This window comes from Vulpes lagopus, chromosome 2, assembly GCF_018345385.1.
Source record: "Vulpes lagopus strain Blue_001 chromosome 2, ASM1834538v1, whole genome shotgun sequence".
Classification (NCBI taxonomy): domain Eukaryota; kingdom Metazoa; phylum Chordata; class Mammalia; order Carnivora; family Canidae; genus Vulpes; species Vulpes lagopus.
Window position 1 is genome coordinate 32,425,234 of NC_054825.1, and position 24,203 is coordinate 32,449,436.

General features: G+C 43.3%; 1 protein-coding gene across 50 annotated transcripts in view; it reads left to right on the forward strand.

The window, feature by feature from the left end:
• SORBS1 (sorbin and SH3 domain containing 1) overlaps window positions 1-24,203 on the forward strand; it is a 227,573-nt gene that overhangs the window by 160,786 nt on the left and 42,584 nt on the right. For 36 of the 50 annotated variants that reach the window (XM_041745746.1, XM_041745745.1, XM_041745752.1 and 33 more), the window contains 7 exons: window positions 1,685-1,732; window positions 1,857-1,986; window positions 3,863-3,977; window positions 9,334-9,417; window positions 13,450-13,515; window positions 14,074-14,175; window positions 18,407-18,456. In XM_041745746.1, coding sequence (XP_041601680.1) covers window positions 1,685-1,732; window positions 1,857-1,986; window positions 3,863-3,977; window positions 9,334-9,417; window positions 13,450-13,515; window positions 14,074-14,175; window positions 18,407-18,456 — 595 coding nt within the window. The remainder of the gene's footprint in view (window positions 1-1,684; window positions 1,733-1,856; window positions 1,987-3,862; window positions 3,978-9,333; window positions 9,418-13,449; window positions 13,516-14,073; window positions 14,176-18,406; window positions 18,457-24,203) is intronic. The other 14 variants (XM_041745742.1, XM_041745765.1, XM_041745770.1 and 11 more) reach the window with 3 other exon arrangements.

Genomic DNA, 24,203 nt, shown 5'->3' on the forward strand with positions numbered 1-24,203 from the left:
GCTCAGATCATGATCCTGGGGTCCTGGGATCGAGTCCCATATCAAGCTCCCCATGAGAGCCTGCTTCTCCCTCTGCCTACATCTCTGCCTCTCTCTCTCTCTCTCTCTCTCTCTCTCTCTCATGAATAAGTCAATAAAAACTTTTTAAAAATAAAAAACAAAAACAAGCAAGACAAAATTCTTCAGAACAGTACTCCAGAAATACATTCCTGGATCTCATTTTACTTCTGCCCTATTCTCAATAGTTTATGTAAATCAGCTTGCACCCTGCATTTATAGCAGGGTAAGTCTTATCCAACTTTGGTATCAAGTTCTTATCCTTGAAGCAGAAGGATGGACGGAGGGAGGGAAAGATAACTTGGTACTATATACCTTTCCTTTAATTGGGCTGGGGAAGACCTGGGGCAGATAAAAATAAGGAGAGGAGAGGAGGGGGGAAGAAGGACTGCCAGAGAAGCCATCTTTGAATAATACTCAGAATAATAGCAGTGTTAATTTATACTTCACAAAACATCCCAGCCTTTCCTGCTCTGAAACTTAGAATGATTTGCAGAGAGATAGGACTTAAGACTTGGTCAGCGTGTGACTTTGGATTTTTTGGCTTGTGTTTGCAGGTGACTTCATGTTCTTCATTAAAGCTTTAAGGGAGGGAGTTTGGGTCTTCATTTCCTACTTAAGGATTCTGAATTCGGGTTGACAAGATACTAGAAAACGGGATAGAAAAAAATAATAATTAAAAAAAAAAGAAAACGGGTTAGGCTGATGGATGCAGCCTCACTCTTATTTGAAAAGTGCTTGGGGAGAGGGGGTGATTATCATGGGATGTAGTGACTCAATATCCTACATCCTCAGGACAGTTCCAATTTAAAAATCCATTTCCGTAAACGTACATGCACTCTCACTTTGAGTTCAAGGCTGCCACTTCCCTGAGGGGCTCTGCTCCCGTCTCAATTCTGTAAGTGTCCATGTCCCAGAGTTCTCTATATCAAGGGATGCTTGTCTCACCCTTGCAAGCAGTCCCCAAAACCGTGTGAGTTTGATTTGTTGCAGAGTCCCAGTGCAGACACTTAGCCTGAGCAGTACCTTTGCAGAGCAGACCTGCAAGGGTGTGCTGTGTTGCGAAGAAAGCAAGCTACTCCAGGAACTGGGTTGAGGTGGAATCAACACAAGTGATCAGGAGGGTCTTCTCAGCCCGTTTTCATAGCCGCAGCCCCTCTTTGGTAAATGGTGTTGTGTATGGGACTGCAGCACATAAGACAGGTCACAGCCAGTGTGGGCAGCTGAAACCGCATCCCTGGGCCTCCCAGGCCTATCCAGTAGTGGGCCTGGCCGGCTCTGGAACTCAGCAGACTGGACCAGAGACTCAGCATGAGCTTTCGGGGGCCTGTCCCTGCTCCTGTTTCCGACCCTGCCTCTTTGTTCCTATGCTTCCTTGGTGTCAGGTGGCAGTCAGCCCCGTGTCATGAACGGACCTCCCAGAGTGCGGGTCGGCAGGCCCTGTTTGGGTGGGTGGGCTCTCGGGGGGCTAACGGTGGTGTAGCTTCTGGCCCTGGGCTCCCGCTCGGTCTTTCGGGTTCCCGGTGTGGCTGCGTGCCGGTGCAGGATGGTGCAAGCGGGGGACATGCCACTTGGTTCCCTTCCCTCAGCCGGATTCCTCCTGATTATGTTTTGTTCTGTTCACTAGATGATGATTCAGATCTGTACTCACCTCGGTACTCCTTTTCTGAAGACAGTAAGTGATGGAGAATTTTCTGCTTGTGGGGGAGAAAGAGGGGGTGGCAGGTGAGGGAAGACATCTTCCCATTTTTGCTTTTCTTCACTGTTGAAAGTCTTTTGTACCCACTTTTCTTCTCCAGCAAAATCTCCCCTTTCTGTGCCTCGTTCAAAAAGTGAGATGAGCTACATTGACAGTGAAAAGGTGGTTAAGAGATCGGCCACCCTTCCCCTCCCAGCCCGCTCTTCCTCACTAAAATCAAGCCCAGAAAGGTAAGTGCTCCATCATAATCAAGCTACCAGTGAAGTGCCCTCTCTCTGCTGGGTCAGGCAGCCTTAGAGGCAAGAGTCACGCAGACCTGATTTTGAATCCCTGTGACTTATTCTGAGTCTCAGTATCCTCATCTGTTAAATGGGGATGTATATGGCAAGGATAAAACAAGGATAAAACGCCTAAAACGTTCCTAGTAGTGCCCGGCTCACAGTATGGGCTTAATTAACGTTGGCTATGATCATCATGACTTTTTACCCTTCTCACCAGAGAAATCTTAGCTATAAAATGTATCATGTGTTTATATACTCTGTGCATACTGACAGGGCTCATACCAGAGAATATAATTTTAAAATGAAGCCATGCTTACTTTTTTTAAAGATTTTATTTATTTATGTTAAAGAGTGTGTGTGTGTGTGTGCACAAGTGAGCAGAAGAAGGACCAGAGGGAGAGGGAGAGAGAATCTCAAGCAGACTCTATGCTGAGCACAGAGCCTGATGCTTGAGCTCAAAAGCGATCTTGACATCATGACCTGAGCTGAAATCAAGAGTCGGTTGCTTAACTGACTGAGCCACCCAGGCACCCCAAAGCCATGCTTGTTAATAATTATGCAACAAGACTCATTGAAACATAAGGCTTGGAGTGGTTCTAATGATAGTGTTTGTCATCTCCTAATAGCTGTGCTGAATGACCCATTTTTCTTTATTGAGTTCTTTTGTGGCACCTTTTTATGCCATCTGGACTGATGTCCATGCATGTTCTGGCTCCCTCCTCACCACTTCCCAGCAAGGCTCTGGCCAAACTAAATTTTTTTTTTTTCTAAATACACACCCAACTTCACACCTCCATATCTTTTCCATCTTGATAGACAAATGATATGAATTTCATATATGCAAGTGGCATCTGCCTAAAGGTTTTGATAGTCAATTTGAAAGGAAGGCTGGGTATACCCTTAAGTTCTTGTGGATACACACACAAGTCCATGCATCAGGCATCTTCTAGGTACATTCTGTATGCAGATTGAACCAGAAGCTGTGGGGGAATATAAGTATATATAAATCACTGATTCTGCCTTCAAGATGTTTATAGCTTTGCAGGGGGAAAGTAACTATACTCACAGTGCCAAATGCAATAATGTATGTGCATTAAAAATTGGTAAACAGCTTCCAAAGGTTCATGTATGCTCTGGAACCCACTGCTGGCTCAGGTTAAGTACCTGCACCCAAGACTGTGATTTGGGTGACTGCTGGGCCAGGGTGTGGAATAGGGAAGAACATGGTTATTAATAGCAAATCCCATTTATTCAGTGCTTACACCATGGGTCTGGTGCTCTGCTAAGTGATTTACGTGTACTGTCTCATTTAATCCCTACAACAGCTCCATTTTTCAGATGAGACTAAAGTAGCCATGGGCAAGGTATGTGGCTCAGATCACCAGGCTAGTGAGTGGTGTAGCTAGTAGCTAGCGAGTGGTGTAGGCTAGAGACTGGAACCACAGCAAACTGGCTTCAGGACCTCCATTCTCTCAGACTGCACTAGCAGGAGTAGGAGGTTCAGGCATGTTTGAGGATCGATAAGCTCCTGAGTGGAGGGCCAGCTTTGCTGCCACCGCTTCCCACCCTCCTCCTGGTGTTCTCTTGTCTGTGTGTCTGGTGCCCGGTTTTGAGCACGGGACACCTCCAGCCCTTTGTGAAACGAACACAGAGATGTAAGTGGTTATTTTGAGAAAGAAACCAGCACAACTAAAGGCTTCGCACAGAGCCCGATTTTATGCTTCAGATATAAAAACTCCTTGATTAGACTGCAGTCAGCCAAAGTCAGACCATGTCGGATGCCAATTTTCATGAAAATAGCTCTAATAGGATTTTCCTTCTACAGAAACGACTGGGAGCCCCCAGATAAGAAAGTGGATACGAGAAAATACCGTGCAGAGCCCAAAAGCATTTACGACTATCAGCCGGGCAAGTCTTCTGTTCTGACCAACGAAAAGATGGTAATGTGTATATTCAAGTTCTTTGTCTCCCCTGCCGTGTTCTCTAATCCAGATGCATTGTGCACTTGGATGACATTTTTCTCCCCTGAGATAGATTTGCTATGTTTAGAAGACAATGAAAAAATGAAGTATTTTTACCGTTTTCATTTCTGCAGGTGTCTATAAAATAAGTCCTGAGAGTCTGCTATGAAAGAAGCCATATTGTGCTTTGTTGTTTTTTTGTGTGTGCATGATTTGAACTAATTTAAAATGTTCTGCTAATGGAAGGATTGATTTTGCTGCTGTCTTTTTAAAAACATCTAACCATTAATTTATCAGGCTTATTACTAACTGGCCTAAAGTGAGGGGTTTTTTTTGGTGACTCTTATTTGAACGTGCATAAATTTTGTAGAAGTTACGAGCACATCATTAAAAGCTAAATAATGAATATAATGTTGTGACTTGGGAAGAAAAGACCTAGGCCATTAGAATATGTCTTGTAGGTCTTCCTTTTCTGACAAGTGCAATATTGAAGATGAATTTCATATTCAGTCTGGTTTCTCATTCTCTACACACATTCACATTGCCAGGCAATTGGCAGTGGGGCAAATGGCCTATCTGGGCATAAAAGACCACCCTAGAAAAACGGCTTCTTCTGTGAAATGGGAAAGAATTTTTACAAACTGATTAGTTTCTTATCTGCCACTCACGCTTCCTTTTATTCACCCTTCATTAGGAAAGCTGGCTCAGAATTCTGATCATGGTTAAAGGGATTCTCCAAAGCTCTATAAATACTGCAGCCCTCCAGCCGTGCCAGCAGGATGGAATTATCATGCTGGGGATTGGTTTTTATTAAAATGCGGTTGCCACACTGAGAACAGATTAAGTAGGCCTCTGAAATGCAGGTTCAAATTATTTTCCCTCCACCTCTTCTGCTCTACATGGTTTAAGTGATAATTGATTTGACTTTTACTAAAATAAAAATGTGACATCTTTAAAAGCACAAAGGGATAAGTAATTTTAATTAGGAAGAAAGGTCAGCAGTTCACAGAAGTGCTTTAGAGTTGTCATTCTTTAGCATTTACTGTGCGCCACAGTTATTTTAAGCAAAAAAAGTTCAGAAAGGAGCAGAGAATTTTGCCTCTGGCTCTACCCTGCCCTAGGGGTTGTCTCCCTGTTAGATCCTACACACAGGTGTGCCTAGAAAGACAGTCCTGTGTTTTAGGAACATTCCTGACACTTGAATAACAAGCCAGGCGTGCACCATCACATAGCCACACACTTAAATGATGTCGGAGACTCCAGAGCCCTTTGGATGCTTTTGTTTGGGGGATATTATTGTTCCTAGGTGGTCATTGCTCTAATGGAGGGCTTGCTACCTTTAATTCCTCCATTTCCCTCTCCTACCTTGGTTCCTTATAATTTGACCACTATTCAGCATTGAGAAAAAAACGAGTTTTGTTTTTCTCGTTGATACCACATTGGTTACAAACCCTGGAAAGTGAGAGTAGTGCCCCTGTGGGGGGCCTCTGGAGGGTTGTGGCCACCGCGCTAGGGGACTGCGAGGCACTATGCAGTGCTTCTAACACAGGAAGCTCCCCTGTGTTCCAGCCCTGGGCCAGCCCAGTGACGAGATGGGGGGCGGGCGGGAGGGGGTGGGGCACCAGAGCAGCCACTTAATTCCATGCGGTTGGCTCTTTAGTGTTGTTCTTCCCAAGAGAAGCCTTTCATTTTAGAGAGAAATTTCAACCAGCTCTGCATGTCATAGTCTCCTGTTCCCAGCAGTTGAATTAGTCCTTTATTCGCTTATTTTTTTCCTTGCTATTTTTGCCACGTGAACAGGAAAGTTGGAATGTGTCAGTGTGGCCTGCCTTTCTGCATCCAGTATCTGGTCTGCCAGAATTCGAGGACACCTCCCACCCCCACCCCACCCCAACCACCACATACACACACTTTTGTTTTGTCGTCAACTGTGGATAAGTGTGCTAACTAGTAACAGATACAGAATCTAAATTTGCTCTCAGAAACGCACAACTCTTTGAGGGGAAAGCTGTTTTGTTTTTCCGATTTGAAGCACTCCTGTCCTGTTAGCCTACAACTTAAGTGTCACAGGCACATGTGCCTGTTGTTTACAGGCAGGGTTGATGGTAGACAATAAAGGCCACCTAAGAGCTTGTCTTGTCCTTGGGACAAACCCAGACATCACAGCCAGAGGAAACATTGTGCTACCTTCAGGATCCCCCCGAGTAGATTTACAGCCTTATGACCTCTTCAGCCATGTCGCAAACTCCTGTGACATTCTTCATAACTCCTGAGCTGCCTGTCATCGCAATCTGAGTCCATCGTCTTGTCCTCTGGCCTTGGGATTGGAGATCTAGTGGTCAGGCCCTGCTTTGTCCGAAATGGTCTCCTTTGGGCTTTATCTCTTTTACACTCCAAAGTTCCTTCTAGAACTTCAGCTCAATTCAACAGATATATATAGAATGACTTTTATGTGCCAAGCCCTGGGCTAGAGGTTGGAGATCCCTGCTGCACGCACAGGGTTATACTGGGAAGGAGAGACATTAAAATAGAACTTATGGACACGATACAGATTCGCGGATTTACCCAACTTGGTTTTTCCCCAGTACATGGTCACTTGGAGTTCCTTCCTGGCTTTTCAAGTTTGTCACTTTCCCCTGTTTTAGCTTGGCATCCTCTGCAAACGCAGAGGGTCTACCTCCTTCTCAGGATGTTGAGAAGGAGCATGTTATATACCATAAAAGAGCAGTGAGCTAGGAATTGGAAAATCTAAGTTCAAATTCTGCCTTCAGCTGTCTTGGGGCAAGTCCTTTAACTTTTCATAGTCTCAGGGTTTTCATCTGTAAAAAAGAAGTATTACTTAGTCTGCCACTGCTATTGAGCAGGATTGCATACTCATTGAAGTATGGAATGAGAGGACTAAGGTGTGGTAAAATGTGTAAAAGCTGTGAACATTATAATGGGCTGCGCAAATGAACATACCACACTCAGATTGTTTAATTAAAAATTGAAGCTAGCCTCTGGCTCCCGTCCAAGAGGAAAAAAAAAACCGTCCTTGAGGAGAATCAGGCATTTTTCTGGCAGGACATCTGCCCTTTCCAAGGATTTTGCCAAGCTGGGGCAAACAGCCCACGGTAGCAGATAACTTAGCCTGGCATTGCGGAATCTGCTCTGCTTGACAGTACAGAGATCCTGCTCTGCGTGTAGAAGGAACGTTTCCTATTTGTCTGTTCTGTAATTGGATCTACAGCTGAGTTATAAATGACAAAATCAAATGCAGATGTTAGTGCTGTGTGGTATTACCTCTTTCACTTTCTCCCCAGGCAGCTGCTCTGGGCCTGAGCAGTTGACATACCTCTTGATTCAGTTCTCAGCACAGTGTTTAACCTCCACAGGGAAAACAATCCGCAAGCACCCTTCGGCAGTAAAATGGGCTAATTCTTTCAGGACACTCAGGCCATTTCCTGAAAGGGTTGGTACATTTTATCTAAAACAACAAAAACCTAACCTATTCACAGGGAGCAGTTTATAAAGTGTGTTTAAAAATAATAAACATGAGGTAGGTTTCATGAAGCTCCATCCTATAAGGATCTAGGATGTCCCGGTGTCTGAACTGTGCCTCCTGAAGAGCTGTGTCCTTATAGATACTGTACCTCATTTCAATGAATAAATAAAGAATCCATTTGGAATCCAATGTTTCACACTATTTCACACCATTTCAGAACCCAGTGAAAAGGAGCATACCTTCTCCTTCGAGATTTAACCCCCTAGGTCCCTAAAGATAGTTAGAGGAGGTTTGAATCTGGATGCAAGAGGACAGACTCTGTTGCAGTAGACATTTCCCTCTGATTTCCAACTATCTTATGTTCAGTGAATTTCAGTTAAAGAAAAGTTCTCTGTCATATCTTCGTCCTTTTAAAACAAAAGTAGAATTAATGGTAAAGACCCTTCTAAGGATTTTAGAAGAAGGGATTGGTGAAGGTCACAAAGAAAGCTTACAGCCTTTTCTACAAACCGCAAAAGGCCTGTTAACAGAACATTGAGAGAAACGTGTCCCTGAGGAGCTGCTCTGTGAAGCAGTGGCGTTGAAAGTATGGCCAAGTGTGGCCAGGGGACTTGCAATTTCCTCCACGTGTTGTTGCCCTGGGGGAGTGAAGTTTCTTATGCATTGTTTCCAATCTAGGTGCAAAGTGTACATTTTGTATTTCATATGGCTGCCAGAAATTCACCATGTCTCTGTCCTTTAGTGACTGCCCAGGTATTTTGAAATGGATATGCATATATGAATTTCGTGACGCCATGAGCCTGTAACGCTTTTTGTCTGATGTGAACTTGCATCTCCAGTTTATGAAAGGGAAACCTGATTTGCTTTCCAGGCATTCATTTCCAACTAATTATTTCCAGAAACACATGTTATTCCACAGAGCAAGGTATTAAGACTATAAATATCTGACTCAGTATGAAACCCCATGGAATCAAATTTTCAGCCTGTGTGAACTGCCTCCTCGAGTTATATGAAGTTGAGATATCTGACTTATTTTTGTAACATAACCCAGAAGTTTTTTCCGCCCCCCGTTCTGCTGTCTGTCTTGTTCAGCTTTTCCCTCACTTTATTTTTCCCAGTTCTTTAACATCTATTTGTGAAAACACGAAGTATATTCTGTCTGTATTCCTCCCCTACGGATGCTCGTTTAAAATGTGTTTGCACTTGTGTCCTCTGTTTTTACTTACACCATCTTCCACTTTATTGTGTATGGGACATGATTTCTCACCTACTCATGTGCCATTAAAGATGCAGTATTAACAAATTGGCTTTGATAAAGTGTCGGTATTTGCATTTATTTTGAAAGCCTTAAGGCAGCTTTGTAAGTCAAGTACTAAAACTATACTAGCCAATAAAAATTATTTGCTCTACTCATCTGGCATAGATGGCTAAATGTTTGGTGTGCTCACCAGGTTATTTGCTCCTAACAGTTCTTCCTAAAGAGGAAAAAGAGGGCTTTCTTTTCTCCAGATGCAGTTACTGAGGAATATGCCCATGTTCTGCTCTGTCCTGGAGGGCAGCAGTGCGGTGCAGAATTCTTCTTGTGTGGCCCATTAGCCTTCTGCCTTAGGGCTGAGAATGATTCACTCACTGCTCCCTGCCTCCATTTTTCTGTTTTTATAAACTCATCCTCTCCCACCTGTTGTAGCTCCTTGTTTTTGCTGATGTCCGTAAAATGGATGATTGCTGCGATTGGATACAGTTGCTGTATATCCCTGGAAACCACTGCATCTCTACTGGCCTGTTCCTATGTAATCTCTGCATAATGTTATCCTTCTCTCTCTTCCATTTCCCTATCACCAACCCCTATAGAGTCGGGATATAAGCCCAGAAGAGATAGATTTAAAGAATGAACCTTGGTATAAATTCTTTTCGGAATTGGAGTTTGGGAAACCGGTAAGTTTAATAGCTTCAGTGGTTATAGACACCTTTTTAAATAATGCTGTTGATGCATTGCTGCTGCTAAAGAATCAGATCTATTTGTAAGGAATGCAGGAAGTGGGGAGCAGCCATTTCAGTGGGCAATAGTGGGATTGTCTCTTCTCACTACAACCTGTAAGCTTTCCCTCACTTTGTATCACCAAGAAATGAAAGTGAGCTCTGGGATTATTTCTTGTCAGAAAATCACAGAGGAACATGACTAAATCATTGCTTGTCTTAGGACCTCCCATCACTAGCAACACATTTCAGACACCTCGTAGATGGCATTATTTGGGCCATTGGTTCAATTACTTAACCTAAGTCTTCATGGCAAGCTGAAGACAAGCTGGAAAATGCATTACATACTAAGAGGAGCAACATTGTTACTGCTTTACAAAGATTTAAGTACATGGCAAAGGAAGTGCCCAAAAGAACCACTGTGTGTAGATATGATCCACAAATGCCTACCCATTATGAGGAATGATTTCTATGAGTTAGGGTAATATTTTCTAAAACTTGAAATGGGACTTAGGCTGAATGCTGTATTTGCTAGAATTCCTGTTCTGCGTTTCCCTGTGGTATTGCAGAGCTGGCCTTTGGCACTTAAGGAGGATTTTCTTCACCCTGCACCAGACGTTGTTATCAAACAGAAGGGAGAGTTCATTTTTCCACTGGAGAGAACTAGAAACTGACTTTAAACCTCCAGTGACTTTAACATCTTACTACAGCTGCAAAAAGAATTTACAGGTGGAGGAAGTAAATGTATGAAAATAAGATATTTTGTTAGATGTTTGCATAAAACTTTAACCATTGGAATCACTGCAGTGTGAGATGATAGTTTTATTTGCAGACAGGAGTTTATAGTTCAACAGAATGTTAAATTCGGACGGTGTAAATGTTTCGTTAAGATGAAGACAAAGACAAATGAAGCGGGTGCTGTGGAATTGCTAGTTTGATTCAGCAATGCTGAGCTTTGTTAGAAAGTTGAGGCAGCTTCTGAGTTAGGAGCACCTGACTTGCAAACATCCTGCTAGCGTCCTTCGTGTCCGGCCCCCACCCCGCCCCACCCCCTCGCTGCAGGAAGGAGCTTTCCTCCTGCCTTGTCCTCTGCTAGACGCTGGCTCCTGGTAGCTGCGAAGCTGTCCTGATCAAACAGCACCACCTAGTGACCAGTGCAGAGGGAAGTGTCTAACCTGGAGTCTGCACCATTCTCTCCCCAAAGCTCTGGTGCATAGCTCATTTCTCCTTTCTCTCCCTTTTTCCTATTCACCATTCAGACATCAAAGAAGTCTACCTCGGGCAACCACCTCCACACTCAAATATTGAACAGTATCTTACCCCTTGTCTTTTTCTTAAAACTTGCTCAATTATCTCACACAGAAAGCTACTTTTGAATTGTGTTGTCCCTTCCCCCCTCTGCCAAACAAACAAAGACCATGGCCAGAATATGTAATAATAATGCTATCCTTTCATCAGGGAAAGCAAAAACTATCAGCTTTAAATTATGTATAATAAAGAGTCTGTGACATTAATTTTGGAAAGCCCCCTCAGAATCTACACATTTCTAGCCATTTCTCACTTGCTGAATAACTTAGTTTTATATGAAATATTAACTTTTAAGGAAAGGTATGAAACAATCCTTATACTGTGATTAGTTTGTTTTACCTAATCTGTCATTGCAAATGATTCCATTTTTGTTAGCAAAGGGCAGTCTCTGAGTCCCGGCATACATTAAATCAACTCTATAAATAGCCTGGTATTTTAACACTGTTTCTGCTGGAAACCGTGGTCTGAGCACCACACAGCCCAACTAAACAAATATTGAGAACATAGTCCATTTGTGTAGTGGGACCTTCCTAGAATTTGTAGCTCTACTCTGTTGTTCTAGCTGCCTCTTAATTATTTAAATGATGCTTTTCTAAAATGCCATTTCTTCTGAAGCTGTGATGTTCCTTGCAGAGACTTTAGAGTCCTCCTTAAATGGGACTTTTTGAGAGGGTCTTTTAAAGTAATAAAGGATAATATTGTTGAAGACTTGCCAAAATAACTCAATCAGTGCCCATATCCTGAAGAACAGTGCTGAGATGAGCAGTTCCTTGTGGTCTGAAGCATCAAAGGGTGGGCTTATCATCCAGTTGAAACGACTTAATGCCTGGCTCTTACTCCCAGGGTTGAGGAAGAAGGTGTGGTAGGGAGAAATTTTTTCTTTACTTCTGTCCTACCTTCATCACTCTAGGCTATAATAAAAGTAAGAGAGACAAAGTGGTATAAACCATGGGAGTTGTTTTGGAAGGCTTTTTTCAGTCATTTAGAAGCAGAATGAAATTAAAACTCCTACCGAATCACGTGGATCATCATTTCTACTTATTTTTTATTTCATACCAACTCAGGACCCACTTCCCCCAAGTGAAGCCTGCCAGAACTTAGACACTAAACATTTACCCTGAACTCCTTTCTTCCTCAACTCTCGCACTTAAAGCCCACCACCCAGAATGAGCTGAAATTTTAGCAAGATCCTGGCTATAGTCCCTTTTAGCTCTGATATGTTGCTATAGAATGTCAAATAATTCAAGACTCCGAGGACCATTTTTGTAAGAATTTAAAACCAATTAGATTTGTAAGCATTGCCTTATTATTTTTTTTTTGTAGTAAAAGAAAGGAGTAGGTATCATAAGTAAACAGTCTGCTTCTCCAGGTGAACAGTCCAAGTGTACTAAGTGCTTAAAGATGGATGATAATTGTTAATAGCACGCACTTTACAAATTGTAGAGTATACATCTACAGAGATAGCATTACTGACCCGTCACTGTCAGTGATGAAAGTCTCTTGGATGCAGATTACTTTTCATTTGCAGATTCATTACTAAGAGTCTGAATGTTAGGTTTTTTTTTTCTTTTTCCCTCCTCTAATTTCTGCAGAAATCCATGTGATTTCCAGAAGTAAGCTTAAGGCAAAATGCCACAATGTGAACCAGTATGAATGCTTGCATAGAGTTAAAATGATATTTGCACAAAATGCCAGGAGCTACTAATGATCTCATTTTTTCAGGGATCATTATATAAGATGTATCAGGTCTAAGTAGAACAAGAAGGTCTAGACGGTGGGGGAGAGGTTCCAGAATTACAAGTGGCTTGTAATTTCCAGATGTCCTACCCTCTGAACCCTTCCCTCCTTAAGCTCACAGTTCTGGCAGAGTTTTGTTTGAGGAATGCAGCTCTAATTTTAACTTACAGAGTTAAAGGAGAAAATGAACATAACCCTATAGTCTGCTGTTCAAATTCAAATTATAAATTGTTCTCTGAGGTAAATGGAAGGCATAGCTGTACCACCAGCCATGTTATCAAAGTCTGGTCAAGCTGTAAAAGGAGACTGTAAGTGTTGTCTAGCAGAATTGTCTAGTTACACAGTACATTATTGAACACCTATTATGTACACGGGTTTTATTGCCACAAACCACAGAAAGCACATTTGTCTCAATTTATCCTCCCCTGGCCAAATCTCCAAAGTCACACATTTATTAAACATAATGAATTTTGCCATGGAGAAGACTGTTTCATAAACGTAGACTCTCAGTGTCAATCTCAGTTTGAAAACAACAGTGAGGATGTGTGTCAACTGTACTTCAATGTAAAAAAAGAAAAATAAGGAATTTTAAAGTTTTGGTTTTTGTTCAAATTGGTGGTAATGCTTTCTTTTTTTTTTTTCTATTTTCTTTATCTGTTGTTGTTTTTTTTTTTTTTAAGTTTTCAATGTTTAGAATCCAATAATGACTTACTCTTGAGATGTAGACCTAGAAACTTCCCAGTTAATGTTTCCAGCTCCTAAGTTCTACAGAATCCCTCCCTGGGCAGCCTCCTCAGGAGGCAGAGTGCCCACTCCCTGTGCTTTTGAGTTCACTTTTCTGTGTTGATACAGTTCTAGCGTGCCCCTCTTTGTTTGAGCCAGTCTCCATGTTTGTCTTTATGTCTTTATGCTCATTTCTTCATTTCCTCCTCTGCTTCCCGTCAGCCTCCCAAAAAGATATGGGATTATACTCCTGGAGACTGCTCTATCCTTCCTAGAGAGGATAGAAAGGTAATTCTGCTGTGCCTCCTCCGTGGGCTGTGTGTGTGTTCTCTAGCCTGGTTAGTGTGAGTGTGTTGTGGGGTTTGTTTTTTTCTTTTCTTAAATCACTTTTTTTTTTTAACTTGATAACTTTTTTTTTTTTTTTTTGGCTTGGTGATAAACTATTTAACAAAGTCTCTACGACTTCTACTAATGTTGAGAGGTTTTTAAAGCAATGCCTTACTCTCCTGACCTATCCTATTTGTCACAGTCACTATACTCTGAAAAGAGAAAAAAAAAATAGGTCTTCTGCAAAAGGTAGGTTTTCGTGGTATTTGTAGTTCTCTCTAGCAAGTAGAATAGACTTTTGAAGCTCTGATAACTTCGGGATTTATATTTTCTCTGCCTAATGTTGCATTCTCTGTTTTCACGTCTTTACCTGATTTCTAGTGAGCTCTTGTGTTCAGTCATGCCATCTTTGCCTTATTAAAACATAGCACTAAACAAATTCATTTTTCACATTTAACCTGCCATTCTTTCTGCCTGTTCTCTAAAACGTTCTTTCCCATCTTTTCTTTCTTGAACCAGACTAATCTAGAAAAAGATCTCGACCTCTGCCCAGCAGAGTTAGAGGCACATTTAGAAAACACGGAGACACTTAATAAAGCACCCAGTGCAAACCTGTCCCAGGTATTTCCTAGTTTTTCTCACGCTGTCCATTCTTCTTCCAGCTTGGTTTTTTTTTTTCTTCTCTGCTCTCTGGTTTCGATATAGTCGAGGCAATGAATGGTTATGCTGGTTCTTTATAAGCTGCATGGCTTTCTGACTCCTGTTTTTCGATTCCTCTCCCCCTAACCTAATTTTTGCTTGGATTTCTTTTGAGCTTGGGATCTTCCTTAAAGGGAGTTTTTCAAATATATGCAGGGTGGCTGGTGACTTAAACGATCCCACCCCCTTATCATTCTGTTTCTCTGCTCTCAGGAGGTGACCCTTTTAACTTCCCTTCCTTTGCCTCCATATTCTTTTTCCAAATTTTCAGGGAGCCATTTTTGGGGGCAATTTCCTTGTCTTTGTTTGCAGCCCTGGGAGATACCAACCTCAGAGATCATTTTCAAAAACATGGTGGCAGTGATTTGAGTGCCTCTTACATGCATGGTACTGGTAGAGTAGTTGTATATGTCATTTGAAAGGTCAGAAAGTTCTCAGTGAAAAGATGCACTCCAGAGACCAGACAGCCTGACCACAAACAAGCATTTGAAACTCAACCTGTATTGACATTTTTAAAGGGGGCTATGTCAAAATGTGATTTATTAAAGGATGTGTCAGAGACTCAGTCCAAGGTAAACAGGTTTCCAAGGGGAAGAAAAATACCAAGTATTTGGAGAACCACCACCAGGGCTCCCTGACAAAACAAAAAAGACTTTTACAAGGAAAGAATATCTTTACAGAAAATAAAAAAGGAAGGCAGACTCTGCTAAAGAGGCTAGGAAGACCAGCAGGAAAAGTGGATAATGCTATGGGTTGTGTTATATTTAAGCAGAACTGAAACAAAGAGGGTCAGATCACCAGCATGAGTGACTCAGGTTATGAAAAGTCTTGAATGCCAGACCCTCAAGCCAGGGAAGAAGAGAAGAACCCACGGGGTTATGCTGGCAGCTAAAGAGGGCTGAGATAAGGTCAGACGCTGAGGAACTGCAAGCAGATCAGGGAAGTTGGGGTTCGGAAATCCAAAGTCACGGAAGGATGAGAGCATCCAGGTCCCTCTTCAGAACTTGAGGGAGGCACAAAGGTGAGCCACAGTGTGTGCACAGTCAAGGCAGATAGGTTGTGGAGCAAGGAAGATAGGGTGCTCAGTTTCAGCCAGGGTGGAGAATGGAACCAACTGTAGCCACTGTGGGATGGAAGGTCTGAGCTAGTTCAAGAGTGAGAACTAGGCAGGTAAGTCCTAAAGTGCTGCGGGGTGGGAGGGGAGTGCTAAGATTACAGGTCATAAAAGGAATCAAGGGTCACTCTTCAGAGTAGTCTAAGAAGAGCAGCTCTGTCACACATGTAAGGATGGAGGGCAGCTGGAGGATAACTGAGCATGTTGAGGCCTCTGTGAGGTTAGAGACAGCTTCTAGTGCCTGAACTCCTACCCGGGGCAAGGTGAGCACAGGGAAGGGTCTGATGCATGAATGGGTCCTCTTCACATTGGTTCAGTTGCATGTTCCCCAGCAGTCCCTCATATGTATAGGACGTGCTGAGAGAGGCTCTGAATCAGCATGGAAACAACTCTGCCTTCAGGAACATGACCATGTAGGCACACGCAAATTAAAAATCCCCCGAGTACACAGCAGTGTCTGTGAAGAGCTGAAAGAATGGCATGGGCTCTAAGTGTCAGGAGGAACAGTGATCTTGTAGAAAATTAAGGCAGACTTCTCAAAAAAGCCAGGACAGGATCCATACAGTGTAAGTAGGTACATGGTAGAAATGGGGAACATCCATGTGAGGCACAAAAAGAACACAGAAGAACGTGTTTAGCATGTATTCAAGGAATAAAGTAGGGGTGCCTAGGTGGCTCAGTTGGTTAAGTGTCTGCCTTCATCTCAGGTAGTGATCTCAGGATCCTGGGATAGAGCCCCACATCGTGCTCTTTGCTCAGCAGGCAGTTTGCTTCTCCCTCTGTCCCCCCCCACTCTCATGCTCTGCCTCTCTCAAATCTTTGAGGGGGAAATGGAATAAAGTAAAAGATTCAGCTGTAATAGAAAATTTGGGGTGGTAGTAGTGATAGGTGTGGGCAAGAGGGTTGACCCTGGATTGTTCACAGCATTAGAAAATACAGTTCAGGAAATGATTTTGTCCACAGACCAGTGATGTAGTTCAGGAATTGTTTTAGAAAGGTCAGTGTCCTTACTCTAGAGAGGCCAAGTTAAAGGGAGAACCTCCAGTTGGAGGTGCAGAGAGCGAGGAGGCCACTATGCTAGTCAGACCATGGAGTGATGTGAGCACATACTCCAGTGGCACCAGCATGAAGGGAAGGAAGGGGTAGGTGTGAGAGTGCTCACAGAGGATATTGCAGTGGGACATTTTAATTGGCATGAAGAACAAAGAATCCGGGGATGGAATAGGGATAGAGACAATGCTAAGGTTTTGGCCAGGAAGCTGGAAGGATGAAGACATCAGTATGTCACAAAAGAAAGATGAGGAGAAGAATCAGTGCAGAGGTAAGATGGAGTTATTTTTAGGTGATTTATTTTTGAAGTGTTGATTGGGTATCACCTAGGGGATATCCAGTAGACAGCTGGAAATAGAAGATTAGGTCTCCTGAGAGAATGGGGCCTACAAAGTCCATTGGAGTCACTTAAAGAGAAGTGATGGCTGAAGCCCCAGGAGCAGATGAAAGGTTGAAGAACAGGAAGGACGAGAGCAACACCTACCCCCTGGGATGTTGGGTGACATGGAACAGAAGGGGAGGATAGGAGGGTAAGCATCTCAGAGAAGTAGGAAGAAAAGTTGAGTGGTGAAACAAGAAAGTAAGACAACTACCTGGTGCTCCAGAGAGGTCCCTTGAAAGTAGACTCTGAGGAAAGGTTAGTGGATTTGATAACCAGGAGGTTTCTAAAAACCTTGGAGGCTCCTGGGTGAGTAGTTGCCGGAGCTAGAGTAGGGAAGAACCCTGGGGATCCCCCAGGGGTACAGCACTGATTGAAAACGTGATTGTGGAAGGAGGGAAGGAAGGGGGACTTCCCAGAGGACTCTGCAGGGTCACATAGAAGTTTTTCTCAGATGGAGACCAAGGCATCATCCTCAAAGTGGATGAAGACCCAGAAGGGGACGGGTGCCAAGGTGGGAGATGAGCAGAAGACACCAGTGGGGGCAAGAGGGCTGGAAGGATGGATATGGATATGGATGTATCTTCTCTGAAGAATAGTGGCAGGCGGCTGGGGCTGGGGGAGGGCAGAGTCCTCATCCTAGGGCAGGGGTGCCGTCCATAGTGAGAGGACCCCACAGGTTGAGGGTGGGTGTTCAGCAGGCACCAAGTGGGGGAGCTCCTGGTGAAGATGGCTTACCCTCCCATTCCTCTCTTCCCTCTTGGACAATCTACCTTTTCCTTCTGCTGTTTCTCTCCTTTCCCCCAATATCTCGTCTCCTCCAGATAGCATCTTTTCCTTGACGTGATCAGTATTAGAGATAAGAGTGTCTTTAAAAGTTAACCTTTTCATGATTTATGCAACTACCACATTATTTTTTAAGAAATATATTGAGCCCTTTGCTCTTTTTTTTTTTTTTTTTTCCTCCAAGACAACAGAAACCTTAACCTACTTGATTATGTTGCCTTTTCTCTGCATGTAACTCTTGGTTGGTTTCTTTCTTTTGCATAGTAGCCTGTAATTTTATAAAATGCTCCCCTACTCATAGGTTTTGTGCAACTGCATTTCTCCTCATTTCCACATTCTAAATATACAGGAAAGAACAAATTATCTAAATGCAGTATGGTCTTTTCAGATGCATTTTTGTATTTTCTGTACCTAAGGTTTTGGGTGACCCTCTTTCTGGATATGGCATCTGGGGTGCATGAAGGAGTCTCTGGTGGGCTTGGCCAGGGGCTCGGAGGATTGGGGTTAAGCTGATGAAGATGATATTGTCCATGTCACTAATGCATGTTGGCCAGATGGTGGGCTATCCACTTCGTGGATCTATATTTATATGAAAGATAAGTCAAAGCCAGGGGACCATCTTCCACTGCACCCAGAGAGCGAGAGTGCCCGTTGGCCCAGAAATCCTCCAGCACCAAGACCTTTCCAGCCAAGGGCCCCATCTCCCAAAGGTCCTTGGCTACATCAGGAAAGGAAAAGGGGCTGCTCTCTTTCCCCCTTGACTTGGAACATCTGACACAAAATAAATGATCTACATTTTTTCTTTGTTTGTTTGACATTTACAGAGTTCGGCAATCAGTCCCAGTCCGGAAATTTCTTCAGAGCTTCCTGGATAGTAAGTTGCCAGCACATATGTGGCTTAATGTATTAATGTCAGAAACGGGAAGAAGCTTATGTTTTGAATCCAAGTATGTTTTATTTGTATCAGTCTAGTAGCTTTGGTGATAAGTAGCAATTTAATCACAGCCTTGAAATTATTTTTCTTCTGTTTTCTCCTCCTTCTCCAAATTAATTTTGTGATGATTCCTATTGCCTTTGGTAAGCTTTTGCCTATGTTGGCATCTTTACCTTTAGAATGTGAGTTTGAATTTGGAACCAAAGCTCACATCATTTGCTGGTTCTTGGGTGGGATGTGTGACTTGAGGCTGCACTGGGTATAAAGGTGGGGGGATGGTGGGGTTGGGTCCTCAGGTGGCACCAGTCACAGGGAAAGATGGGCCCAGGAAGGGCCTAACTTGACTGATGCTGAAAGGTGTGGATTTATTTCCTCATACCAATCATAATTCTGCCTGGGTGATAACGTGCATACCCCCTCACTTCGTGGCATAACCACCAGCCTCTTTTCCCCCTCTCCAGACCATCCTGAGCCCTGTGCCAGATTACTTTTCTCAGTACTTTGCCATGTGGCCATCATCCCAGTTGAGAGGTCTCAGTGCTGTCCCCCACCCCTTCTCCATAGTACACGTAGTGAGCACTAAGCTCCTATAAATAAGCCCTGAGCCTGTACCCAGTTTAACGTTAAGGCCTCTTATGGCACTTCTTCTGTCGCTGGATACCTGAATCGTACTTATGTATTTTTATGACTGCTGATAGACTCCCTGAAGGCAAGGGCTGCATCTCCACAGTACCAGGTGCACCCAGTGGGTTTGGGAACTTGTTCTGATGGGAACAACTTCTTATCACCATCATATGTCTACCTCATTCTTTGAGGTATGATGAGGAGGAAAGGCACATCTGTTGCTTGTTGCTCCCCTGGGGTTGGGTAAGCTCACAAGGAGCAAAATTCACCTCCTCAAATAGAAGCCTGGCTTGATCTGAATCAACCAGCTGGGATTAAGGTATTTCAGTGGAAAACTGGAAAAATCTTGTTTCTTTTAGCATAGTGACCAAATCTCTAACCAAACCCATTCTGTTCATTTTTCTTCTATAAATATGTGTTAATGATGATGATTAATTTGCCCTGGCATGGGAATTGAGAAGACATATTAGAACAGCAGCTAGAAAGGAAGTTACCTGCCTTAGGGTACAGTCCAATCTTGGAAAAATCTAGGCATAAAATCTTGTGCCTCCTGTGGTACCGTGGGGTTGATCATCAGGCCAGCAATGTGACAGACATCACAGCTCAGATACAGCATCTGAACACCCTTCCCGATCTCCCTCCACCCTGGGCTCTGAGGCTTGCTCTATTTAAGGAGCTAGTTGAAGGATGCCTTCTACAAGAATGACAAGTCATGGGTCCTCTCGGTCCCCAGAGACGTGCTTTCAGAGGTGAAGTCCACCAGATGACCTTAGGCTACCTGCAGATAAAGCGCTTCTTCAAGGCCACGGCTCCCTGCAAACTCTCCTTGGTCTCTGAGGCTACCTGGTTGTCACTGGACAGTCCTGACTGCGCATTGACTGCTCCAGATCTCTCCCTGCCCCTACAATCCTGTTTTCAGGGTTGCCCAATGTTAACCTTTCTGCCTGGTATCCCCCATCAAACCACTTTCCTTTCCCCATCTCCCCAGAGTGCACAGGACAGGAAAGGCCATTTCTGGTGGCTGGCTCAGTGAATCCCTTAGTTCCCTTAGTGAATTCTTACTAGATATAAGGCACTATGCTCAGTATTATCAGAGGAGCATAAGATACAGTCCCCTTAGTAGTTTTGGCAACAACACCCCCCCCCCAAAATGTTGGTAAATGAGAAGGCAAAGTGGCAAATGAATGAAGGGGGCCAAGGATTAAAAGTATTCGGGGTTGGGCCCCCTGAGGTATAATCTATCAACATAATAAGTTAATAAATATAATAAATTATAATTAAATCATAAATGTATTCAGAAGAAAAAGCAGTGCCCACAGGCTGTCAAAGTTAGGAATGTAGGTCTTGAATGAAGTAATTCTAATGATTTATTGGACATTTACTATGTGCCAGGCCCTACAGTTAGCATTTTATGTACATTCCCCCATGTAATCCTTTCACCATTCCAGAATCGAGCATTATTTCAACCCCTACTTTATAGGTGAAGAAACAGGCACGTAACAGCGTGTGATGCCGCAGCTGGTACCTGGCAGAGCTGTGGCTGGAGGTGGAACAATGATGTTCCAGGCTGAGGGATAGTGCTAGCAGTAAACTCTCCTCTGCACCATCCTGATTCAGAAGTGGGCAGTAAATTCACAGAAAGCATGCTGCAATTCACTGGTTTTGAATGATTAAAAAAGAATATAAGTAACTATTTGTAATACTGTGTTAGTAGGATTGAGGGGGCCTAACGCAAACTGCTTCAACGAGCAAATTGCTTTCAGACATTCTGAGTTTTTGTGTACCTAAAGATACTGGCTGTGTTAATTCATCAAGCACTCTTATTTATGTCATTGAAACAGGTCTCCAAAGACCTCTGTGTTTCAGCCATAGCCTGGCTCTCATGAGCTACTTGGCAGGAATAGATGGGTTCTATCCTCCTGCTGTTCTACCAGTTGAGGATTTTTCAGTAAGTTAGGTGGGGTTTTCCTCCAGTTTATTCAAATGAGTAAGGTTTTTCTGTATTTGGAATTGGTGGGGAGCCAGCCTCCATGCAGTGCCTGACACACAGGGAAGTGCAGAGCAAATGTTTGCTGAATAAACAAATGTGCTTGTGAGTCTTAATTCATGAACATCCAACTCGCTCAGCACCGAGGCCAGCAATTTGCGGACTGAATCCGGCCCCTCTCCCTGGATGGTTGGAAAGGATGTGTTGAAAGAAACATTGGCAAGACTTGACTTAACCCCAGGGATTGAAGGAGAAGACTCAGGACAGCCCAGGTTCAAAAACATTGATTTAAAGAAAAAAAAAGTAGTCACTGGAGAAGTTAAGTCCACTTTCATATCTTGGACAGACTTGCAGTTTAGAATTTTATTAATTAACACAATTACCTATCACAATGTTAAAAGAACATGGGTATAGAGAGGAAGAGATTTATAACTGCCAGTCCTTACTCTCAAAAAATATGTTTTTACACTTGCCATCAGAGTGTTCAATTTTGTATTTTATTTCCCTAGAGCTATCAGATCTTAAAGCAGTCCTGAAGATTATTCTTTTTTTTTTTTTTTTTTGGTCTAACCAAAGAGCTTTCCTCTATTTGGCCAGCAAGTGGCACTAAAGAACAAGCTGCTTTTTTCCTCAAAAACAAAACAAAACAAAAAAACCTACTTCTTTCTCTTCACCTAATATCAAAACACGGATCATTACCTGAAGAACTAAATGAAACATTAGAGACTCCCCTGGGCCTTGAAAATGTAATTTTCATTTCTCAGAAATCTGCATGCAAGCATTTAATTTTATAGAATCATTTGTTCTACTAACATTTATTGAAAAGCAGTGCTGGGCACCAGGCACGCAAAGATTGATAAGATAAACCACCTGTCCTCAAGGGGCTCAGAGTGTAACGGGGACACAGACTTGTAAATTGCAATTAGAATCCAGTGTGGTACATGCAGTGATGGGACCCAGGAGAGAAGGAATAACTATCACATAAATCTAAAAGATCATTTCTTTCATGCAGTATATAAAGGCTAAAGATGAAACTACCCTCCCCAGATTTCCTAGGCTCCCTCCCCCAAAGCCATAGTTAAAAGCAATTGTTGTTGTTTTCCCCCTTTCTGAAAACCACAAATGGTTTTGGACAGTGAATTCAGTGAAGCTAGAATTTTTTGTCTGTTTTGTTCCCTGTTGAAGCTCTGCCTAGGAGAGTAATTCACATATAATAGGTGCTCAGTAAATATTTGAGTGAATAAACTGAGCAGTGGATTGACTTCACGAGATCTTTTCTAGAAATATCCCTAGCAGTGAGTTGACTCCAGATGACTGACTGGAGGACTGAAGGTTCGGGAGTGGGGGTATGCTTACTGGAGAAGCCTACGTGAGCAGTGGTGAGGTGGTGGCCAGGGAGGTCTGGGGAAGGCAAGGGATTAATGCCAGCTGTGTCAGGACTTGGTGACTACTTAGGCTTGGGGAGCAAGGAGAGGAAGAAAGGGGTTGCTCCCTGGCCTTTCTGGCTTGGCTGATGGGAGACAAGGAACAGAGTTGGGTCTCATTTGGGGGGCGTGTGGGGTTTAAGAAACCTGAGAAATACCCACATGAAGGTGTCTAGAAGGCAATTGAATGTATACGTCTGGAGCTCAAAAGAAAGGTCTATGTGATAATAGATTTGAAGGTGGATTTCTTGGACAGTCTTACCATACCTATTGGTTTTACAGATGCAAGAACTTGAGAAACAGATTGTTTCCAAGTGTTCAAATAGAGTGGGTTATCCTTAGCTCATTGGAGTCAGACTGGAGTCCTCTAAACCCCCTCTGGTCACACGATTGCAAACAGTTGGCCCTAAGAGGATCACTCCATTCTCTCCCTTTATTCTTCCAGTGAGTGTGTTTTTGTTGAATCCCCTTGAAACTCAGCCCCCTTTGCATCTTAGCCAGAGATGGAATAGATGAAGCTGTCTCCTTCTGGCCTGCTGTCTTTGAACTGGGAACTAGCTCAGCCCAGGCTGCTGAGAGCTGAGTTCCAGTGCTGAACTTGGCTTCTTCTGTTATGTGATTGGTAGCTGCCAATACTGATTAGGTCTTTCTCATCAACCCCACTGCTTTTCTCATCCTGTCTGATCTGTTTGAACACGGCAAAGACCCAACAGCTCTGTGACCTTCGGCACTCTGGTCCTCAGTTTCTCCTTGCCCCAGTGGGACAAATGAGATCTGTCTTTACACCATTAGGAGATCTGAAACCAAGGATGCATTTGAAAACATTGTTCCAGAGCCTGTAGATGTGTTTGTAACCAAGGAGGGCCTCAGTTGGGAAGTATTGCACATCTGGAAAAAGTGTGTTGGCGTTGGTATCAGAAAGAAAACAATTAGCTATAGCAAATCCATTCTGAGAGGTTTCCTGAGTGCTGGTCTGTCATTCTGGTGGGGAAGCAGGACAAAATGGTGATAATGGATGGAATAAAGCCAGAAAGTAGAGTGGCTGCAGGTAGGGAGGGGATTTCTGATGAGTGGTGAAGTAGGGGAGATACCAAGTCAGGCAGCCTGGGTACACCCAAGAGTTGTGACCAAATGAAGTTAGGCAGAGCTGGAGAAGTCTGCCATGAAAGTTATGACCAAGGCTGAGGCGCTTCAAAGGACAGCAGGATAGAAGCCTCTGGCGATCCCTCTCCAGAGCTGAGGGAGCTCTGGGGACCCCAAACCAAGGCCAGCAGGGCCTAAGACTGTCTCCTCACTAGAGCTGTTGGTGGCATGGCTAAAGGATACCCGTACACAGATATTTTAGAAGTTGAGGTTGTATGAAAAGGAGTTAAACTGGGGTTAATTGAAGGACAGAATCAGAAAATGCAACCAAAGCAAGGATAGGCTTTAAAAGAGAAACTGTAATAAGGAACAGATTTATCTTTACTTATGAAATTCAAAGTTAGAGTCAGTTTAGATGAGCTTACGTTGATTTAAGTTGGCATATAGTGCCACATCCTTCCGAGTCACCTTTAACGGTCCTCCTGCCGTCTAGCTGGTGTTGATGCTTTTATCAGTCAGAAGGTTGGAGGAGATATCTTCAAGCACCCCTATAGGTAGGAGCGGGAGAG